At 32.8% G+C, this 22,046-nt stretch overlaps 3 protein-coding genes across 4 annotated transcripts; 1 reads left to right on the top strand and 2 right to left on the bottom strand.

The window, feature by feature from the left end:
- Positions 1 to 1,456: 1,456 nt before the first annotated feature.
- On the top strand, positions 1,457 to 5,210 carry LOC145615375 (uncharacterized). The gene is made up of 6 exons (XM_081670452.1): positions 1,457 to 1,681; positions 1,819 to 1,867; positions 2,147 to 2,273; positions 3,742 to 3,812; positions 3,893 to 3,965; positions 4,707 to 5,210. The coding sequence occupies exons 1-6, from the start codon at positions 1,495 to 1,497 to the stop codon at positions 4,818 to 4,820; spliced, it is 621 nt and encodes a 206-aa protein (XP_081526578.1). The 5' UTR covers positions 1,457 to 1,494; the 3' UTR covers positions 4,821 to 5,210.
- Positions 5,211 to 6,679: 1,469 nt separating this feature from the next.
- Positions 6,680 to 8,209, bottom strand: LOC145615542 (UPF0496 protein At1g20180-like). Its single transcript, XM_081670612.1, has 2 exons — positions 8,121 to 8,209; positions 6,680 to 7,852 (listed from the first exon to the last, which is right to left on the bottom strand). The coding sequence occupies exons 1-2, from the start codon at positions 8,197 to 8,199 to the stop codon at positions 6,711 to 6,713; spliced, it is 1,221 nt and encodes a 406-aa protein (XP_081526738.1). The 5' UTR covers positions 8,200 to 8,209; the 3' UTR covers positions 6,680 to 6,710.
- A 6,772-nt stretch (positions 8,210 to 14,981) lies between these two features.
- Positions 14,982 to 19,573, bottom strand: LOC145613321 (putative cinnamyl alcohol dehydrogenase 6). 2 transcript variants are annotated; one of them, XM_081668407.1, is made up of 7 exons: positions 19,162 to 19,573; positions 18,866 to 18,979; positions 18,547 to 18,774; positions 18,040 to 18,334; positions 17,787 to 17,940; positions 16,985 to 17,167; positions 14,982 to 15,173 (listed from the first exon to the last, which is right to left on the bottom strand). In XM_081668407.1, the coding sequence occupies exons 1-7, from the start codon at positions 19,254 to 19,256 to the stop codon at positions 15,163 to 15,165; spliced, it is 1,080 nt and encodes a 359-aa protein (XP_081524533.1). In that variant the 5' UTR covers positions 19,257 to 19,573; the 3' UTR covers positions 14,982 to 15,162. The 2 variants fall into 2 exon arrangements, with proteins under 2 accessions (XP_081524533.1, XP_081524532.1); XM_081668406.1 differs by lacking the exon at positions 14,982 to 15,173 and having other exon boundaries at positions 16,780 to 17,167.
- Positions 19,574 to 22,046: the final 2,473 nt, after the last annotated feature.

Raw genomic sequence — 22,046 nt, 5'->3', positions numbered from 1 at the left:
GTGGATCTATAAATGCAGGCAGTGTATTTGCCCTGTTCCTCCACATAGAACAGTATTTGTGGTAGACTTGTGGTTAAACACTTTCAAGTTTCGTTCACCCCAAATACACCAAGCCAAGTAGTAGCCTCTCTGTTTTGTTTTTGCATCAAGCGCTTTCTAGCTTACTACCTGATCACAAATCGAGTCTGCACTGCTCCAATCAGTCATCTGCTCACAGCAGCAGTCCACACACAAGTCTCTAACTCTTGGGCAAGCAACAAGGGTGCGGTGAGCAGTCTCGGTCTCAACACTACACCACGGGCACAGGGCATCATCAATCATGTGTCTATGATGAAAAAGGGCACGAGTAGGGAGGGTAGTAGTGCACAAGCGCCAAAGGAAATGTCTCACTTTGAGGGAGACATCCGCCTTCTAGATTTCCACCCAAGCTTGGTGGAATTTATCAAGATCACACCCCTTTCCCAATAAATAAGCCGATTTCACGGTGTAATCTCCTTTTTTCGAAAAGGGCCAACACAACTCGTCATCTTATTCACTCTCTCGAAGAGGAAGAGCCAAGATACATTGCGCATCTCGTTCATCAAAGACCACCTCTATAAGCTCAGTCTTCCATTCTCGCCTGTCCGCATCAATTAATTCGCTCACCAAAGTTAAATCCGCAACCTCGCTGCTTAAAATAAACCTCCCAGCCTCATTTGCAACCCATGGATCGTGCCATATGTTGATTTTGTTTCCATTCCCCACATTCCAGAGAGTGCCCTCCTTGACAAGGGCCTTTGCAGACCAAATACTCCGCCAAGAATAAGAACCCCCAAAGCTAAGGGATGAGCCGAGAAAATCACTATTGGGAAAGTACTTCGCTTTGAATACATGACCAAGGAGAGAATTAGAAGCTTGAAGCAACCGCCAGGCTTGCTTTCCGAGTAATGCATCATTGAACACCGCCAAGTCTCTAAACCCCAGCCCAATAATAGTGGTAGTGTTAGTGGTAGTAGGTAGTCATAGTAGTAGTAGTAATACAATAATAATAATAATAATAATAATAATAATAATAATAATAACATTAATAATAGTATTAATATAATGTTGAAATCTGCTCTGCTCTACTCTGTTGAAATCTGCTCAGCTCTGCTTTGCCCAGAAGCTCAAAAGTTTAGGGCCCAAGTTAGTGAGGTAAAAGCTATTGATGAAGTTAACTAGTGAAGCAGTGTCCTAATTGTCCGTATTGGGCACGGGAAAAAATGAAGCAGGTGTGAAGGAATAAGGAAGGGGGTTAAGGTAGCATTTCCTACAGTAGGGTGTGGGGAATATTTTGTAGCTATATATAGCATTACCCAATTAATAAATCTCTAATCTTTTTTTTAATCTGAAGAAGATCTTTTTAAAAAAAAAGCCCAAATAAAATAGCAAACCGGGAGAACAGTCCCACGAGGGGGTTTGTTACTTTGTTGCTTGTTATCACATCGCCGCAGTTAGTTGAGTTTGACAAAAACAATGACAGAAACTGCTGATTACGCCTCTAATCCTCTCTCTAATTCCCCTCTTAAACCTCAACTTGAGCAACAATTTGAAGTTGAAGAAGATGATGAATTGAAGAAATTACTTGTACCTGATGTTTCCACTCTCCCCCTTTCTCCTCCTTCCGCTGTTGAAACCAATTTTGTTCGCTATTTCGCCCTTGGTTAGCTTCTCATACCTCTCTATATTATTTTGGGTTAATTTCATAAATAGATGATTTCATTCAATTCTGAATTGGGTTTTGTTATGTTAATTAATTGGAATTTTATTTTGATGGGTTTATAATTATTTATGATTCAGATTTTATGAAGCCAGGGCATGATCAATATGTTTATCGTCATGCTAATGGGTATGTTTTTGGACCTTTTGGACTATTATTTAAGTGTTCTCACTTTCCGGAATTAATAGTTTTGTTGATTATGTTTATCATACTATTCATGCTAATAATATTTTGATTGAGCAAATATTTGTTTGCTCAAGTATAAGTTGTTGATTAGTTGAATTGAATTTGAATGATCAAAGGTGCATAAGTGCATTATCTTTTAATCTTATTGTGTTTATTGAAAGAATGAACTATAATATTTGGTGTTGTGATAAATTCGCTTTCTTTCTGAAAAATATGAAACAGGTTGTGTGTGATTGGGTTGGCAAAAACCCATGTAGCTCTTCAGGCTGAAGGAGGTGTTACCTCTGTAGATTTTAATGTTGGGAAGTCTGATCGTAGCGAATTGAAGGTCTCAGGGAAGCGCAAGAAGGTATCAAAATCAGCTTTTATTTTGTGCATACGTTCTTTACATTAGGTTCTTGTTATGTTGATATTATAGTAGCCATGTTTTATGCTGGAAAAAAGGTTAAGGATTTGGGTAGGAAGCATCATAAGCTTTCTTTTTTATCTCTAAAACAAAGGCGAGTAAGGATGTCGTTGAACACTATGCAGCCCTTGTTCTGACCTGCTAATCAATAGAAGAAATAGTTAAGTATTGTATATCATTAAATCAATCAAGGAGAATGAGTTGGGGCTGGCTATTAAAAGGATATATCTGCATTGCTGATGTCAAAATTGGTGCTTGGGCTCCTTAATCCATCTTAAGAATCTATGTTAAAAATTTTGAATCCCTCTAGTTTTTACATAGTATGAGAAAGGAAAGTATCCTTTTTAATGTGTTAATGGTGCAACTTTTGACTCTAGCAACTATGTACATGAATGTTAAATTTAGAATGTTTGGTGTTTGGCTCTTGGTTCCATACTCTCAAGTCTATCACTTGTATTCGAGTGCTAGCATTTTAGGACCCAACTCTCATAATGTTAAACATGAAGATGTATTGCATACACATAAAAGTAGTTTAATCACTTATTAATTTAGTTCCCTACCCCTCACTGTCTTTAATTTCGACAAGCTTTTGTGATGTATATACCATTTGATGGGAAAGCATAGCGGACTACAATGAATTAAGTCAAATAACAGTGTACAATGAAAGGAAAGTATCCTTATTAATGTGACAATAGTGCAGATTGCATGTTCATTGGTTTTGTCAAATACACCTCAATACCTCATTTAAGTGGCTTGTTTTTCTTTAGTGAGACAGACTTATGAGTTACTTCATGTATAATCCTAAAGGAAGAATGCTGTCCTCCTCAGTCCCTGTAAATTAAACTTTTATTGTCAGTCCCTTCAAATTGACTAGCAAATGTTGTAAATTATGTGATGAAATGTTCTGTAAGTTTAGTTTAGAACTTAATATTGCAAAACTATAATATGGACCGTGCAGTCGTGCACTCATTAGCTATCAACTTAGTTTAGACCACAAATACGCAACAAGTTTGGTCTTGACAATGAATTTGTTATACTGGATCTAGGCACAAAATATTTGACATGCAGCCAGCAATCCCTTGAGGCCCTAATCATCAGGGGTTTGGTCATGTTGTGGCTTCCTAGCTTTTCATATGGTGAGTAATCCAAGCCTTTTGTTGGTTGAACTTGATGATGTACCCGAACTCTGCTCCAGGTTATGAATATTTTGCCATGTCCTACAGATCACTATGATACTTTAGCATATTTGCTCACTAGCTGTGATGATTTTGTTATTTTTTTTATGCTTTTTGTTAAAAATGAGTGATGCATAGATCTATCTTTTGTTGGATAGTTAATATAGAAGGCAATGCCGATACAATGTGATGTTATGCTATTAGTTGAACTTCACCTGAACAATTTGTTTGTGCAGAATGCGCAACACTTTCAACCAAATAGTATTTTGTGCAACGTCCATAGTGGTGATGTTCCCTACACTGTCAGGTAAGCTTTTGGTTGCTTCTTGATTCTCTTCTTCCTTTATTTGCCTCTTGATATTAACAAGTAGGCTGTGTCATGAACAGGTGTTGTGTCAAAGGGCCATTGCTTGAAGTCAATAATAAACTAATTGAGAATCCAGACCTGCTTAATACATCGGTGAGAATTCAGTAATATGTTTTCCTACTGTTTTTGTATGATCTGTGTCTTGTGGTATAGATGACATAGGACTGTGTTTTCATTGTTCACTGTCGCTGATCTTAATTTTTTATTATTTTAAATTATGGATAAGCCATGTACTTCAGGTATAGCGCAGCACAATGACCCTCTATCCCTCATGTTTTCACACTGCCCCTGCCCTGGCTCCTCCCTCTTAGTCACTCTGCTTCCCCTTTTTTGAGTGATCGAACTCATGCCATTGGTCCAGGAGGTGGTATAAAAATTCACCATTTTACACCTTACAGCTCATCAAACACCACTTTCTTGACCTGTTGCTATTTGTACGAAATATATCAAAATCAAATGCAGTCTAATATGCGTCATTTGTAACCTATGTTACTCGGACTCGGGTACCCATGTCCGACACGGGTACGTGTCCAAGTGTCCGACTCGGCTATTTTGTGAAAAAATTCTATGATTTTCAACTAAAATGAAGTGTCCATGTGTCATACCCATGTCCGAGGGTCGAGGGTCCGACACGGGTACTTGAGGTAAAATGAAGAGTCCGAGTAACATAGTTTGTAACACTTTTGAATTTGAAATTTTAACCAACATAGATTGGAGTCATGTATTTAGGTTGAGAGTTGGTTAGAAACACTGCTTAATTATGACCTGGTTTCTTGGGTTAGTTATACAACAAATTCTTTCTGATTCAACTTCCCTTTAACCTCGATATTTCAGGCTGAAAGAGAAGGTTATATCGCAATTGTGATGCCAAGACCAGGAGATTGGCTCAAGATTAAGGAAACACTTGTGGATTTTGATGAGTTTAAGAAATTACGAAATCTCAGCTAACATTATTTTCTTGCTAGATTTATCTCTTGCAATGGTAGCTGATCATAAATTTCTCACTTAACTGCCATAGAGGAGGTCCAAGCAGCTCATTCTAATTGCTGTGAAGACGCTGAGAGCTTGAAGGAGGGTCCATCCAGACGTTGAAGCTTAAGAATCAGATAAAGGACTACGCCCAGGGAGACCAAATCTCGAATCCTTCTATGTTATTGTATGATTTCCTTTATATTTTGTACTTATTTTGAATAAATCTAGCCTAAGAAATATGGAAAATTATTGTTTTGTTGAAGTTTTTTTTTTTTTTTTGGTTATTTTGAATTTCTATTCATTGTACTGTATTCGTTACATGTTCTGAAGAAATTTTTTCTCCATGTTCAAAAAGCTCTACATGTATGTTCAAAGTATAGTCCTTGTTGATGCATATTAATGTCAATGTTTGGCTAAGTTCAAATCAATAGTATATTGTTAATCATAATGTTCAAAATGTTGTTATGGAGTATATATCAGGCTTTCTAGAGTAGGATCTACGAAGTATATTGCTCTTCATCCCAGTCCCACTCTCCCTTTACCAAAAAGGAAAAACGTGTTTTTTTTAACGAGTATGTTTGCATAATACATTGGGCTTGACTGTGTGCACTATAATACCCTCGTGTCATAGACTAGTTGTTACATAGTCCCTTTTTTTTTTTTTTTTTTTTGACATCAAGTTGTACATAGTCAATACTTCTCAAAGTTAAGAATCTGATGCGCTTTTGGCAGAAAAAAAAAAAAAAAAAAAAAAAAAAACTAATATATACTCCGTAATAAATAAGCCCTTATTGAATTTATACTCCATATTGATCCATGTACAAGTATTTATTTTTATGCAAATATCAACATGAATTAGTATTTTTTTTTTTTTTTGAATAATTAACATGAATTAATGTAATATTGGAAAGGTGACAATTTTATCTTAACATTCTAAAATAGCATGACTATTGCTTTTTGAGATTTCAAGATAAAATGACTAGAACCTTCATTTTTATTATTATTACTACTCCGTATTATTTTTTAATTCTTTTTTGGGAATTGTTAGAGAGTTGTCCTTTCCCCCTATTAGTTTCCACAACTCTTGCGGCTTCTAAGAAATCCTCTTAGTGAAGAACCACTTTCAATTTCACATAGATCTTGTTTTATCTCTCTATGTATGACATGCATCCACATTTTCCCATTGTTTTTAGAACCACACTTGAATGATCTAATGGATATACACTTAGAAACACTTTTATAATTGTTTGTGTTATTTGGATCATATCGTCATATTGAGAGTGTCTTAATTCTTAAAGAGAGATCGACGGTGGAAAAATAATTCTACCAAAACACTTTTCCAATAAATTAAGTGATGATATGAAACAAAGTTAAAGCAACAAAATAGGTGAAGTTGGTGGTGGTTGAAGGGGAATAAGAATGGTGTAGGGTTAATTATAACATACTTGTATCTTTCAATAGAGTTACTATAATTACCCACCACCCCCCTAAGGCTGATGGGTCATAGACTACCCAAAATAAACAGAACAAAAATTAACCACCCATTCATTTACTGAGAAATGTGCTGTAAAAAAAAAGTTGTAGTATTACATTTAGTTTCAAGATTCAAAATCGAAAAATCAAAAAAAGTATCAATCTTTTTTGTGGTACATACTTGCACTAGTTTACATAAATATAATCATCAATATAATCAAATTTTACTCTAACTAACCTGTGTAAAAAAAAAAAAATCAAGAATTGTATTGTGTTTTTGTAAACTACATCAATGAAAAAATTGTCCTACTAGCTAACTTCTATGAGTTCTATCCAAAGAATCACTGAGCGGCAAGCGCGAGCAGAGATTGCTATAATGCTGCCATTGTCGCGTCAACTCAAAGGGGCTAATATTTCTTGAAGAACTAATCTTCTTGATCTATTTATAGTTAAGAAGCACAAGTAAATATGTTCTTCAAGCTCATCCATCTGTTCTTCAAACCCATGTTCATGCAATTGTATATCCTTAAGTGCTTCCCTAATCACTTCATGATTCCTCCCATTCCTCACACACATCTTAGCAACCTGTCTTTTATGCTCAACCTCATCGTGCAACCGTGTCACGAGCCTCCCTATCGTGTCAAAGTCATTGATAAAGGTATAAATGCCCCTAGCCGCGACATCTAGTTGTGACCCTAGGTGCTTAAGGAAGCTTGTCTTAAGCGATCCACCACCGTGTACACTCTTCATCACACCCTTCGACAATGGCAATAATAAGGCCGGTGCCCCTAATAGTCCTACCATACTATGCATTGCTAAGGCTAGCAACGCGATAGCAAACACCGCGTAAGTGATCACAAAACCATAGCCAGCTGCCTTCTTATATAACCGCGTAAATTTCTCCCTTCTCTTGATTTTCCTCTTCCTTGAGGTCAACTTTCGAAGAAGATGGGAGTAATTGTCATGGATCATACGAAAGTCTACCGCGCCATCAATGATTTCTAACAAAGGATTGCTTAAGCTTGCAAAGGAAGCTAATTCTTGAAGTAGCAATTCATGACATTGTTCATCTCCTTGCTCGGATAACTTGAGCACCCTTTTGATAAGCCGGTGGTTAGACCGCGTTTTATGGATTCCTTTTAGAAGAGCTTCACATATATTGCTAGCTTCAAGGCTTGCATCAAAGTAGTCAACAAGAAGGGTTTGAAGATTCGACGATTTTATGAGATCAATCACAGCCTCTTGTCGCGGCTCTAGGAGGAGTTCCGTGAGATGCGTGTACAAGGGAGGCGAGGATGATGAAGTTAAGGAAGATGGAGACGGAGACGGAGACGAAGAGGGAGGTGAAGATGATGCTAAAGGAGAAGAAGAATGCTTTTCATCTAAAGATGTTTTTTGTAATCCTGTTAGTTGAACTTGAGCTTTGCTCCAAATTTCCATATATGATTGTGTTCTAAATACTCCCTTGTACTCTTCATTCACATTTAGCTTCCCACACAAGCTAGCCTCTTTCCCTAGTTTTTTCCTTGAATTTCCTACAAACCACAAAAAAAATCTTATTAAATTAGCACCACATCATTCAAGATCTAAGATTATAATTAATAATAATCGAGCACACATATTAATTATATTCATTCTGTCTTCTCATCAGATCAGGATTCTCTCTAATAATTGAGCGACCAAACTATAACATTAAAATTAGGATTTGATCTTCGGTGTTTAGTAATCGGAGAGAATCCTCCCTCGAAACAAAGGAATTAATAGAATGAAACAAAAATAATGAAGTATTTGTCATTTGCTTACCATATTTTGAAGAAAATGAAGATTTAACCTTGGACCACCAAATCTTGTTGCTCTTTGAGGAAAGCATGTCGTTGTTCATTGTAAATGAACCAAAATATTTTTTGTCTTAAATGTTTGAGAGAAAGAGAAAGAGAGAGGATTTGATTTCCTTAGAGCTTATTAGTAATAAGTAGCTTAGTAGTTAAGGTTACAATAATAATGAATTAAAAGTGGTGATTAAACTTGATTTATATATGTTTTAGGTAGAGAAAGAAAGAGAAAGAGAAAGAGAAAGAATTAAGTGGAATAGAACAAGAAACTCGTTTGGCAGTTGTGTATAAATACAAAGGCCCACCGCCTTGTACAAAAATAATTTGTTAGTGTGACTTAGGTTACACGATAACGTAATCATACGTGTATTGTTCATCAATCACCTATATTTTTGGTGCATGATTCTGTTTTATTCTATTGGATTTCCTTTTATTTTTAGTAGTTATTGTTACTGTTATGTTTTCGTTTATATTGTGTGAGCCTTTTGGACAAGCTAAATATGTTTTGTGGAATGTATATTGTAAGAAAATGAAAGTAGTGGGTTGAGATAAAAACTAGAACTAACTGTTTTATCTACACGTATGAAAAATTTTATCCCCAACTAAATTGTGGTTAATTTATCATCCAACAATATACTTTGTAATAAGGATGTCATAGACTCATATATAGCTTGTGTCATCTGATCAAAAGCTTTTTGTTGCATTAACTTGTTTACATTTTTCTTCATTTTTGGGGTATATATTTCATAGTTTATTCTACATCAACTTTTAAGCTTTTTTTCATAGACTAAAATTTAAACTTATTTTATATTTTCTTATACTCCGTATTAGTTACTGAAAAACAAATATGCGGGTTTGCTAAATTTGTATAAATCTGAGTTAAACTAAATAGCTAAATATTGACTTAGAAGATCAATATTAAACACATATAAACAGTCAAATAGACGATAAAAATGAAGTATAATAATGATAAGGATTTACCCAAAACAAAAAAAAAAAGAGGGGGGGGGGGGGGTGGTGTTGAATTATGTATGAAATAGAAACGTGAGTTTGATCCTAAAAGCTAATATACCCAATTTGTCAATAATAATAGATTGCAGTACCTTTTTATAACATGTAAGACCCATAAGGTAATAATTAATGTCAAGAGTTTGTTGGCCATAACTATCAAGATCAACTTAAAAGGTCATAAAATCAAAAAGGGAATGATTACCTATATTTTTATTTTTTATGCTTCTATGATAGATGTCTAAAAAATGTTTGATATCCTTAAAAAAAAAAGTGATTAAGTTCAATTTCTTTCTATTAAGTTAGGTCTTCAATTTATAAACATTGATAACTACTACCATATTTTATATATCAAATTAGATTTCATTAATAAATTAAGTTAATCTTCCTAATTAACATGATTGGATCTCGTTAGATAAATTTATTATGACGTCATATATAATTGCGAATATAGTAACAATGTAATCGTGATGTATACTGAAAACTTTGCAAGTAACAAGAACCATATAAAAACATCAAAAAAATGAGGAAAATAGAGGTTGGCATTGGATTGAAATTACGTGAACAAGAAGTACATACAATCCTAGGTTCATAAAAATGGATCAAAGTTTGGCACACGCCAAGAGTAATCTTTAGCAACATTACTGTTATATACAAAGCTTTAAGCTTATCCAGCAATATGATAATCCCATTATTTTAATCAAACAACGGAGTATAGTATATTAAAATATCTATATAATTGTGGTTGTTAATGATTGAAAGATAGTTTATTTTGTTAATTCACGAAATCTTGGAGATTACTATATGAAGAAGGGTTATGTATTGAGAAGGTATGCACGTGATAATTACACGTTTTAGTTAATTTTGTTATTATATTATAATAAGTACAATGATGATGATGATTATAAGTATAATAATGATGATTATAAGGATGGTGATTGGTTAATAATTTCGTGTGGTCCACGGCGAGTTCATAAGTTTGTAAGCAAAAACTCTCGTCACTTCACAAACGAGTGAACAACAAAAGTATCCATCCTTTTTCTATCTTTATGTTTATGGTTTACTGGAGCCGCGTGTAACACAGCTTGTGGTAGGATGTTATGGTCATTAAATTAATTCATTTATAAATACTATTTATGCTATGATCTTGGAATATGTAATGAAATGAATAATTTAAAATTGCATCTACCAAATAAAATATCATTGCATTAACAATCAACTCAATTATTTGTTTTCTGTTATTGGACATCCAATTTTATTTAGATATTTTAGAGAAATAATTCAAATACGTTAAAGGGAATCATTCAGCATTTTAATACGGATAAATATACTCTAAATATTTTCTATATTTTATTGAATAAAATATTTTAGATATCCGGTCAAAATTAAAAAAAAATAAATGAACAATTTGAAACCAAAAAATAAACAAAAATTCTATGGAGTCATCCTTAAAATGGCTACCATTATACTAATTTTTTATTGACAGATTTTTTTTTTTATATTTGTTTTTTATGTTAAACTTATTTATAGATAATTGTTCTTATCTTTATTTATTTATTATTTATTTTATTATTTATTTTATTTATTATTTATTTATATTTTTTTGCTAATGAAAATTAGTATAACGGTAATCATTTTAAGGGTGACTACCAATCTACCCTATCAACTGTTGAAAAACCAAATGTCCATTTATTTTGAATAATTTTACCAAGCTGGTCACAAATCGAATCGATTGGATTAAATGTTTTAACCATTTAATTAACCCTAGAGTGGACATCCTAAACTTTAAATAATTAGAATTTAAATCTTAATTTTTCCTTTAATCATATCTCTTCCTTTAACTACATTCATAGCAGAAAAGAAATTTATAACAGTGCGTTTCTGGTGCAGCTGGCCGCACGGTGCAGCAGGGTGCCCAATAAGTAACCCCCAAAGTAACCTCACTTAAGTAACCCCTCTAGTAACCCCTGAAGTAACCCCCAAAGTAACCCCACTTAAGTAACCCCTCTAGTAATCCCCCAAGTAATCCCCAAAGTCACCCCTTAAGTAACCTCTAACCGGACCAAGTAACCCCTGATCGTACCAAGTAACCCCTGACCGGACCTAGTAACCCCCTTAGTAACCCCTGATCAGACCTAGTAACCCCCTTAGTAACCCCCATAGTAACCCCTAACCAAGTAAGTAACCCCTAATCCTACACCACCTAAAAGCCTTAAACTCCACCATACCACTACACCTCTCGTACTCACTACCCCACGCCACCAACCCCAACGGTGCAGCAACCATGCTGCCACCAACTCCGATCCCAAAAACTACCCTAACCATCAGCAACTACCAACCACGCCCACCACCCCACACCACCAACCACCAGCAACCCACACCAACCACCTCCTCACAACCAGCACAACCAGATCAACCACTGCACTTGACCACCTCACTAGATCAAAAAATGGAGCTTCGAAAATTGGGGGAAATGTTAGGGTTTCGAGCTTCGAGCAATTCCTCATAATCTCACCTTCAAATCTGCAATTCACCACAAAGATGAAGACGATGGCGGAGGTGAAGGTCGATTTGGTTGATTTCGCTGGCAAAGATGAAGCGAAGACGACGGCGATGGAGGTCTTCAATTAGTTTGGAGCTTTCGCCGGCAAAGGTGAAGACGAAGACAAGGAGGTCTTGTTGGTTTGGAGCTTCGACGATAGCGAAGATGGCGACGGTGACGGCAACGACAATTTGAAGCTTGGAGGAGAGAAGAGGAGAGGAGAGAGAAAATGAAATTTTTTTTAAAAAATATATGGCTAGCCGCACGATAGGGCCAGCCGTATACAAAACTTTGTGAATCTATAATATTAATAAAACCCAAGGGATTAACATGTTGACGACATGTGTCATACTTTGTCATCATGAAATTTATGATAAAGCGCCACATAGATGATGACATGACAACACATTAATAATTGGATTAGATTTGAACCATTACATCCCTTGAAATACCCAACTTTTCATTACCACTATTATATCAAGTAGACACTTATTTCACTTTGATTTACCATAGATAAAATTCATTTACTTAATTAACATTCATACATGAATTGTAACTTTTTATTAAGGGTTCCAAATGTTTTTAAGCATTAAATGCAGTTCCCTACTTAATTGTAACTAGCCTTCTGGCCCGTGCAATGCACGGGTTATTCATATAAAATTGTATTGAGAGATAAGTGAGGAAATATCAGTAAATCATTATAGGTTATAATATGTAATCGGAAACATAATTAAAGAAATTAAAATTTTGGAACTTTAATAAAAAAAAAAAAAAAAAAAAAAAAAAAAAAAAAAAAAAGAGGCTTAAATAGAAGGTGGAAGTGCTAAAATTAAAGAGAGGATAGGAAAAGGTTGAATAATTAAAGGGGAGAGAAGAAGATGAAGAGATGAAGTATAGGTTTAGTGAAAGAATTAAAAAAAATGGTGTAATAAATAATTAATAGTGTAAGATGACATGTGGCACTATGGTTAGAGAAGTGTAATAGAATGGATGGAGACATATGTCTTTCTTAGTTTCTTGGTTATACTTTTTAAATACTAAGTATAGATATAGATAGATATAGATATAGATTTAAACAAATACTACTGCATCTCTCTTCCTATCTCCAACTAATTTTACCATTTTTATATTTTTTAATTGAAACTTAAAGTAATGGTTTCAAAATATTATTTAAAGTCAAGATAATTTTTTCATTTTGAATTGTATTTAAACAAACTCGGGGCATCGTCCGGGCCCCAACCTAGCTAATGTCTAAAACATATCCATGCAAATTGGTAATGACACAATTCCATACAAACATACAATGTATCTATTATGTGTATAGCTAGTGCATTAAATATAGTGTATACTTGTATATGAAGCTTAGACCAAACCTCCAAATTGTTCATAATATTGCAGCCGAAATCCCCCAAAAAAACTGCTTTATCATAATTTGTACTTTATTTTTGACCTAAAATGTAGGAAGGGCTTTAAAGATTCATTGGACTTAATTAGTTAATTTATTAATTAGGATATGAACTAGCAAGTGGCTTTATTAGTTAGTTAAATGATGCAAAGTAGAAAGAAGCATGCAAATTAAGAGGCTTTACTATATTTAGAAAGGATTATTATTGTTGCTAAGATGATTGCTTGACGGTCCAAACTTTAGCCACTTTTCATCAAAAATAAAAAGAGGAGTATTTTATGTTGCTTTCACTCCTTAATTTCTTGGCCATAGTATGGGACACCTCGCAATTTCGGGGTTTTATCATATGATAGATTTTCAACATTTTCATTATCCAATCCAGTATTTCTAGATCCAACTTGGATCTCTATTGTTCTTTTGCTAATGTATAAAAAGTTGTAAGCTTATTGCTCAAGCTAACAACAAAATATAACTTTCGATCACTAGTCAATTTGTCATGCTACAATATACTACATAATATATAATGATGATCGCGTTTTATAAATATATTGGTACCTTGTATTATTATTTTGATTTTTGGGTAATGAGAATCGAGGGCACTCAATTATTTACACTAGATTAGATCTTTGCAGGTTTTGATTCTTGAGTAATGAGTATTACTATAGATGTGGTAAAACTTTGATTTTGCTCCAACTTTCTCCGTATTTTTAGACAAAACACATGTTTTTTCCGCTTGTCTTTCACTACTAGAATTAGGCTTAATTTCGACGGAATTTCGAACTATTCCGACGGATTTTTCGGTCGAAACTGGCCAAAATCTAGTAGTGATTACGAATTAGTTTAATCAATAATATAATCATATTTTATTATCAATAAATAAAAGGAAAATTTGACAATTACCTCTTACAATTGTTGCTATTTTAGCAATTACCACCTACATTTAAAAAAAAAAAAAAAAATTTACCACTATCTATTTTTTAAAACATCAAAACTTCTTACCTACTTGACTCTCAACTCAAATGTGACGTCATGTGGGGCTCATTAACTACTTTTTCCCTTCCTTTCTTACTCGATTTATCATTGCCATGTATTGTACCCTTCCTCTCAAAATTGGGGAAAATCATCAATTCGTGAAATAATTAACATGAATATGTAATTTAATTTGATGTTTTTCCTCAATTTTGAAATATATGAAATTAGAGAGAAAGGTAATAAGGATCGGAGTAGCTAGTCGCTCTATTATTCCTTTTTTTCTCAGTTCATTTGGAATATTTTTTAGGGACAAGAAAAGTTAATTAGCTAGGAAGAAAACAAAAAGAAAAAAAATCCTTAGAATGTAGGGATTAATTATTAGTTTAATCTGGGATCCAATCCAACAAGCAATAAAGATTATATGTGTGAAACTTTACAAGGTAGTCTATAGGCATTAAATTTTGCAAGTAATAAAACAAAGAATAGATTTGCTTTATTTGCAAGCCAATTAGGGTTTTGGTTTTTTTTTTTTTTTTTTTTTTTTTTTTTTTTCATAATGGCATTTTATTTTACTTCAACTAAATCACAAGATCATATACTTGTACGTCTGTAATTCTAATCAAGCTCATGAGCTCATCGATATCATTCAATCAACTTATGCAAAATAGTGTTGGCTAGCTCGCTCTAGTAGATTGGAGAAAGCTTATGACAAAGTGGGATGAATTTTTATTTTGTTTTTAACAACGAAATAAAAAATATAAAAGAAAATGAAAAGTGGATCTTGTATCCAATAGCTATGTTGTACGCCTCGTGTACTTGTTGTTAGGTAACTTAGATTAAAAGCAAATGCATTTAAATCAAGGTGATAGTAACAAAATGAAAATAACTTACGAAAACAAAATGAGTAATTGAAATCCAGTCATATAATAAAAAACTTACAAGAACAATCTTCATATAATACGAAACTAATAATTTTAATCCAAAACATTGAAATGAAGATCTGCAAAATTAATTTTTTGATCCATAATAATCCGGTAGTCAGTTTCTACTTCCACTCAACTAAGACAATGTAACATGATCCCAACTTCATTCTTCACCTGAAATTGGAATAAAGAATGAATTAGTTGAAAATCACAATTTTAATGGTACGGTATTATGTAAATATCTGGAATAATTATGGATAATACGAATTCCACAAATTCAATTATGAGTGTAGGGAGAGAGGAAAGATAGAGTACTCCCTCCGTCCCTAAATTACATTCCTGATAAACGCGGGTCTAGACCGCACCCGCAAATCAAGAGAGAGAGTTCACTTCACAAGATCAAAGAAGGTTCCATCCCAAAACCATATGGCAATAGGAGGAGTAGCCCCTTAGCCTTATAAAGTGTTTAACTCTCTCTTCTTCAACTAATGTGGGACTCTTACATGTGTTACTTGGTGGGATATACTTCAACAATTTCTCTTTGGAAATTTACACGGGAATTAAGGAGGGAAGAATAAGACAAATAACAATAATTAGATAATGCAATGGGAAGTACGAAGATAGATTATTTATTACTCATGACAAGTCATCAATCCTTTGCAAAAAAAAAAAAAAAGGATCAATCACATGCTCCTAATTAAAAAAATTTAACCAATCATATTCATTGTAATTTGGCACAAGGATTATGAGTGAGATTAGGTAAAGATGAGTGAGAAAACATTAAATATAAAACAAAAAAAGAGAGTTAATTTACTAAAAAAAACTTACCAAAAATAGAAAGGAGGAATGTAATTTTGGAATACCAAAAATAGAAAGGATGAATGTAATTTAGGGACGGAGGGAGTACCATTTTACCATCTCATTGATATTTATTGCAAACATCAAATCTTATCTTATCCACTTGCATTACTAATTTATTATCATTAATATATTGCAATATCCACCTATTTATATGAATTCTTAATTAAGTTATTGATTAAAGCATCCATTTAAAAAAAATCGATTTGTAATAATATTGAGATCCTGTTTTCTTCACCTTATTCGAATAATAAAAAATCATATTATATTACTAATATATAAAACCGGTCTCGCAGCTATGTCACAAGACATCGACACTTAGCATTCCAGTTATTCTCCATGTGACATGCCACGTAGGCGAAAACTTATGTTTTATTGTGACACAAACAAAACTTCAGAAAATACACTACTATATAAATTATCAAAAGAGATTATATGACCGTATTTCACATTCAAGCCAAAAAGTTTATAATAAAATATTATTCTCAATCCGAGCATTGCCCCGCGCACAAAACTAGTAATAATTTAATTTCAATAAATTAAAAATAAATTAAGTTCAGAAAATGTAAGTTTTAATCAATAAAAATTATTCTATTAAAAAAAATTAGCAAAAGTAATTTAAGTTGAGTAAAATTTAAATTTCTATAAATTATTGCAAGGAAAAATAATATTATTTCAACAAAAATATGGTGGAGAGAAAAAGACAGGCCATATCATACCCATGTACCCGATCCAAAACCAAAATTCTACCCGAGTTACTAGATCCAACTTTGACCCTGATCTGAAAGAATTACCAGGAAATCAATGTTTTATTTATTTATTTATTTATTTATTTTTTTTTTTTTTGGAAGAATCTTAATGATTATGTAGATTTCAAATAAGGAAAAGAGAGAAAAGCATAATTAGGAATTAGTTCACTGGAAAAGCAAAAACAAAAGACAACTTGTATTCATTTATTTTATTCAATACTTGTATAATATGGCCAACAATCAGGCAAGTAATCTTACTCTAGTAAGAGTATTTTACATAAACATGAAAACAATTATAATTTGAAATAAATATAGGCATTTAATATCAGTCACATGAGTCAAAATAAAAATTAAAAATTCAAAGTCTAGATGACTTGCCAGCAATGTCAATGACAAAGCGATAGCGAACATCATTATTAGCAAGACGTTGAAGAGCGTCGTTAATTTGGTCAGGGGTCACCATTTCAATGTCGCAACTTATGTTGTATTTCCCGCACATATCCATCATTTCTTGTGTCTCTACCATTCCTCCTGTCATGCTTCCCTTCACTGTTCTTTTTCCTGCAAATTTAATTATTCATTTTTAGTTTAAACTTATACTTGTATTGCATTTGTATACAAAATTACAAATCAATACAAATTATTCATTTTATAATGTATAGATGTCATTGTGGTGTGTTACATGAATTGTATTCCTTATACATATTGGGTTTAGTTTGTAATCGATTATTTATCAATGGCCCATCCGGATTTAGTAGCATGTGAAAGTACTCAAACCAATGAATATATATCATTGTCACTAAAAAAAATATGCTTTTGGCAAATTAATGTCAATAATTGACATTGTTGTTTGTCACTAATAATGTTTTTGGCAAATAAATGTCTATAATTGTGATTGTAGACAAATTAATGGTAGAAAATTACTATCTACGACTCTACAATTACATTTTTTTTTATAAGACTTTATTCACGTCACCTTACAAAATTAATGAGTATTTAGTAAATATAATTTTACTCGTAAAAATAAGGTAAAACAAGGCCTAACACCAAAAATAAGCAATAACAATTGTCACATAAATGGGCAATTCAAACTATGATGATAGTCATTGAATTCAAAAGATAGAATAATTAATTGAGACATGTAGGAAAATGTGAAGCTTAGGCGGAAGAGCAAGCATACCAAAAATGAGAGGGAAGGAAGGCAAGTCCATGGGCTTGTCAGGAGCGCCCACAATGTGAAGTGTTCCCTCAACTTTCAATAACTCCAAGTATGGTCCTAGTGAATGGTAGGCAGATACCGTATCCAATACAAAGTCCAAAGTCCTCTTTTTTGCCTGCCATATTCATTCAAATTAATCCGAAACTAATACATACTTGTATATGTGACTATTATTTACGGACAAAAAGGGGTTACTCATTAAAGTGATTAGTACCTTCATTTGTGATGGGTCAGTGCTCACGATAAAATCATCCGCACCAAGTCTTTGCTTTGCCTCGTTTTCTTTGGAAGGAGAGGTGCTAATGATAGTGACATGGTGTCCAAACGCCTTAGCAAACTTAACGGCAACATGGCCTAACCCACCTAGCCCGATGATCCCGACTTTCTTGGGAGTGGTCGATGGTTCGAGCAATTTGCTGTCTTTCATGGGGCAGTACACCGTGATCCCGGCACACAACATTGGTGCTGCAGCATCCATTGGTAGGTTTTCTGGTACACGTACCACATACCTAAAAATTATAGCAAGTGTTTAGTATATTAGTAGCATTCAAGAGAGAAATTTACAAATCTGAACATCTTCAAATAAGTCACATCTAAGGGTCATCTTTACGATTTGTAACATTTTAAAACCGAATATTTAAGTAGCAATGATGTGACTTTATTAATACAAATAGAGTAACGTTTGATATAACGATAATAAAATTTATTGTATAAGACGTACCTTTGGTCCGCAACCAACATTTTGGAGTATCCTCCATAAGTAATGCTACCATCCCAAAAAATACCATTGTATGTAAACTGAATCTGATCACAGTAATTCTCCTGAGAAGTCTTGCAAAATTCACATTCCAAGCACGAAGCTGCTAAACAACCCACTCCAACTTTGTCTCCCACTTTGAACTTTGTCACGTCCTTCCCAACCTTTGTAATTAATCCCGTAATTTCATGCCTATTAAACATATAAATGTAAGTTAATTAGTGTTACATAATAATTAAAATAAATTTTTTTTTTCAAAAATTAAGAAGATGAAAGTAAATACCCAGGAACACAAGGGTACATGGTGATTCCCCAATCGTTCCTAACATGGTGGAGATCGGTGTGGCACATTCCACAGTACAAAACTTTGATTGTTACGTCGTTCACTCCATTTTCCCTAATCACGATTAAAGTTACAATTAATTTCATCGGTAAAAAAATCAAACACATAAACAACTTTATGAACGATAAAAATGTACAAACGACTTAAGTCACTTCCTAGAGACTAGTCAAGTCTTTTCTCTATAGTAAACAAATCTACATCGAATATTTAAAAAGAATTAAAAAAAAAACACATACCTTCTTTTGAAAACATAGGGAGTCATTTTTCCAGACGAATCATGAGCCGCCCACCCGGACACAGTTTGTGTGTGATTGGGAGTTGTTTGAGCCATTTGTATGTGATATCTATGCAAATACAAAGGAGGCAATTTATGTATTGCTCTAATAAGTTATGTTGTTGAAAGTATGAGGAATGTTGTGAATCAAGGGTGAAGTGACTTGGGTTTATATATAGGAGCATTAACCAAGTTGTTGGATCGGATGTGTTAAGTAAATTCACGGAAAAAGCTGCTGAAAATTCGTTAATACAAGCGGTACTATATTGTATAGGGGGGCAGTTGGTCGTTACAAGTTTATTGAGTAGAGTAACATTGTTCTTCCTATGTAATTTCTATGAAAATTAATTTTGAGGACCTTTAATTTCCAACGACTTATGTTGTGAGGAAATAATAATTAAAATTCATTTATTAGTACAGCCAAATGTGAATTGGCCTTACCTACTCAACTAGTGGGTAGAAATTCTATTTACTTTATTTTGGGAATTCTCAACCACCCATAATTTTCAATTTTCTAGTAGACTTCTTATATATGGAATTGACTAAAGTCATGTTGAACACTTAAAAGTATGAAAAAGAATTGACCATCATTCGACTTAGGAGTATTTTTGATGTTTTTGTTGAGCATCACCACACCCTAATGGCCTTGATAGATATCACATGCAATTGAAGTTTCGTACATTAATTTCATTTAAATAATCTATACGGAGTACTATTAAGGTAAAGTAGCTAGGAGCAATTACAGGCCTTTAAAAAACCAAAAAAAAAAAAAACAAAAAATTTAAAAAAAATCCTTTTCTCTACCTATATTAATTTCATTAAAATGGTTTCAAAAAAAAAAAAAATAAAAATAAAATAAAATAAAATAATTTATATTACCATAATCTTCCAATTAATTTTCTTAAAAAGGAAATATATCTATAATTACCATCTATATATGAATATATCTGCTACCTTTAAAACTCGGAAGATGCAAAGAGTTAGCAAATGTGAACAAGTCATTTCACAAAGGAATAGTGCCTTGACCATATTTTTCTTGCATTTTGTTGCTATTTGTGAAATTGACATTGCTTTTGTGTGCTTCTTTAGTTTTTAATTCTGGGTTATACATTAAGAATCATTAGGTGTTTTTGTATGAGAAATTATCTTTTTTTTCCCTTGTTTTAAGGCATGTGTTTTTTGGGTGGGTTAGATATATTTGTAGTAGAAATTTTCAATGTGATCTCATATATATACATTCTCTGTTTGTTTGAGTGGAGAAGGTATTCTGTTTCTCGAAGTTGTTCATCCAAGTTTTCATTCCTCTGAGCTCGAAGGTAATTTCCAATTACTTGTCTATTTCTAATTTCCAGAAATTTATTCAATATATTTTTCGAGTTAGTTTTCTAGAGGTTGAAATTGATTTCGAATTTCGTATTTGGTTAAGTGTTTGTTGATTGTTTGTTTTTATATTTTGAAATTAGGGGGGGGATGGGGGTTGGGAATTTCTATGTTTATTGCATGCACTCTATGATATTTAGGGAGTTCAACGGTGAAATTGATTTTGAATTTTCTATGTTTTTCGCATGCATTGTGTAATAATTAGGGAGTTCAAGGATGAAATAGAATTTTGTATTTTGTTCAGTGTTTCTTGATTTTGGTATGCATGTAAGTGTTTGCAGTAATTATTATGTGATTTTTGTGTGATGGTGTCTTGAATTTCCATTATGAGGTTCGAAAATTGGTATGCATGGATATTTAAATTAGCTGAATGCATTGTTTAGCACATGCATATGTGTACTTGATTTAAAGTGTCAATAATTTATTTAAGATTTCATTACTATGGTTTGAGAGTTGGCATGCATGTATGTGTTTTAAATGGATTGGAATTTTCAAAGAGTTGGTATGCATTTGAGGGTTTTTGATGGTTTATAATACTGATATTATAATTGGATATAATTTAGATGAATAAATTGCAAATCAGTCATCAGTATATAAGGAGGATGCTATAATCCTGGTTAGTGATTTATATGCTATACTTATATTGTAACATTGTGATGGTTTAGATGATATGTTTAATGTTGCAACTAAGAAGAACAATTGACAATATTAGCTCTAATTAAATTGTTTATCATGAATTAACATTAGATCTTTTTGTGGTGGTGAAGAGATCATGTTCACTGTTGTGGTTGTTCTCGAAATGTATGGGTTGAAATTGACATGATTTTCTTTATGATTTGTTGATATTTAGCTTTTTGTTTATGAGTTTGTATGTCAGTTGGTATTATTCAGAGGACTAAATTTTTGTTTATTTTGTGATTGTAGTGAATTTAGAACACTCAGGTTTTTGTATGTAGTTTATGTGGAGTGTTAAGGGTAAATTAAGTTGGACTTTGTCTATTGGTCCAAGTTAATTAAGAAATGTAGTATATGAAGGTAGTATAATATTTATTAGTCTATAGAAAGAAGTTTGAAATGGCTTTGAGTGGGATAACTTTCATTATATCTTATTTCGGATATTTTAATTAAAGAAAAATAATATTTTATAAATTAATTATTATGGCCGAAAACTTCCAATAAAGAGCTAAGGAATTTCGGATTTTCCATGTATAGAAAATCTTATTTTTCTTGATTATTTATTGGTAAATAATTGGTATTTAATTAATTAATTATTTATTCTATATTATTATACAATTATTTTTATTCCTTAAACCAAGCAAAATCTTCCTAAATACTAGTAAGGGAATTTCCTATTTTTCTTGATTATTTATTGGTAAATAATCCAGTTTTTAAAATAAGATAAATGGATAATAAATCTTATCCAAAATAATAATTAGATTTCGAAATACTTTTTGCGCCAAAATTCAA

The sequence above is a fragment of the Chenopodium album genome, chromosome 25 (assembly GCF_948465745.1).
Source record: "Chenopodium album chromosome 25, dcCheAlbu1.1, whole genome shotgun sequence".
In the NCBI taxonomy this organism is placed as follows: domain Eukaryota; kingdom Viridiplantae; phylum Streptophyta; class Magnoliopsida; order Caryophyllales; family Amaranthaceae; genus Chenopodium; species Chenopodium album.
Note: the sequence above shows the minus strand (reverse complement) of the source record. Positions and strands in the feature narration are given on the sequence as shown.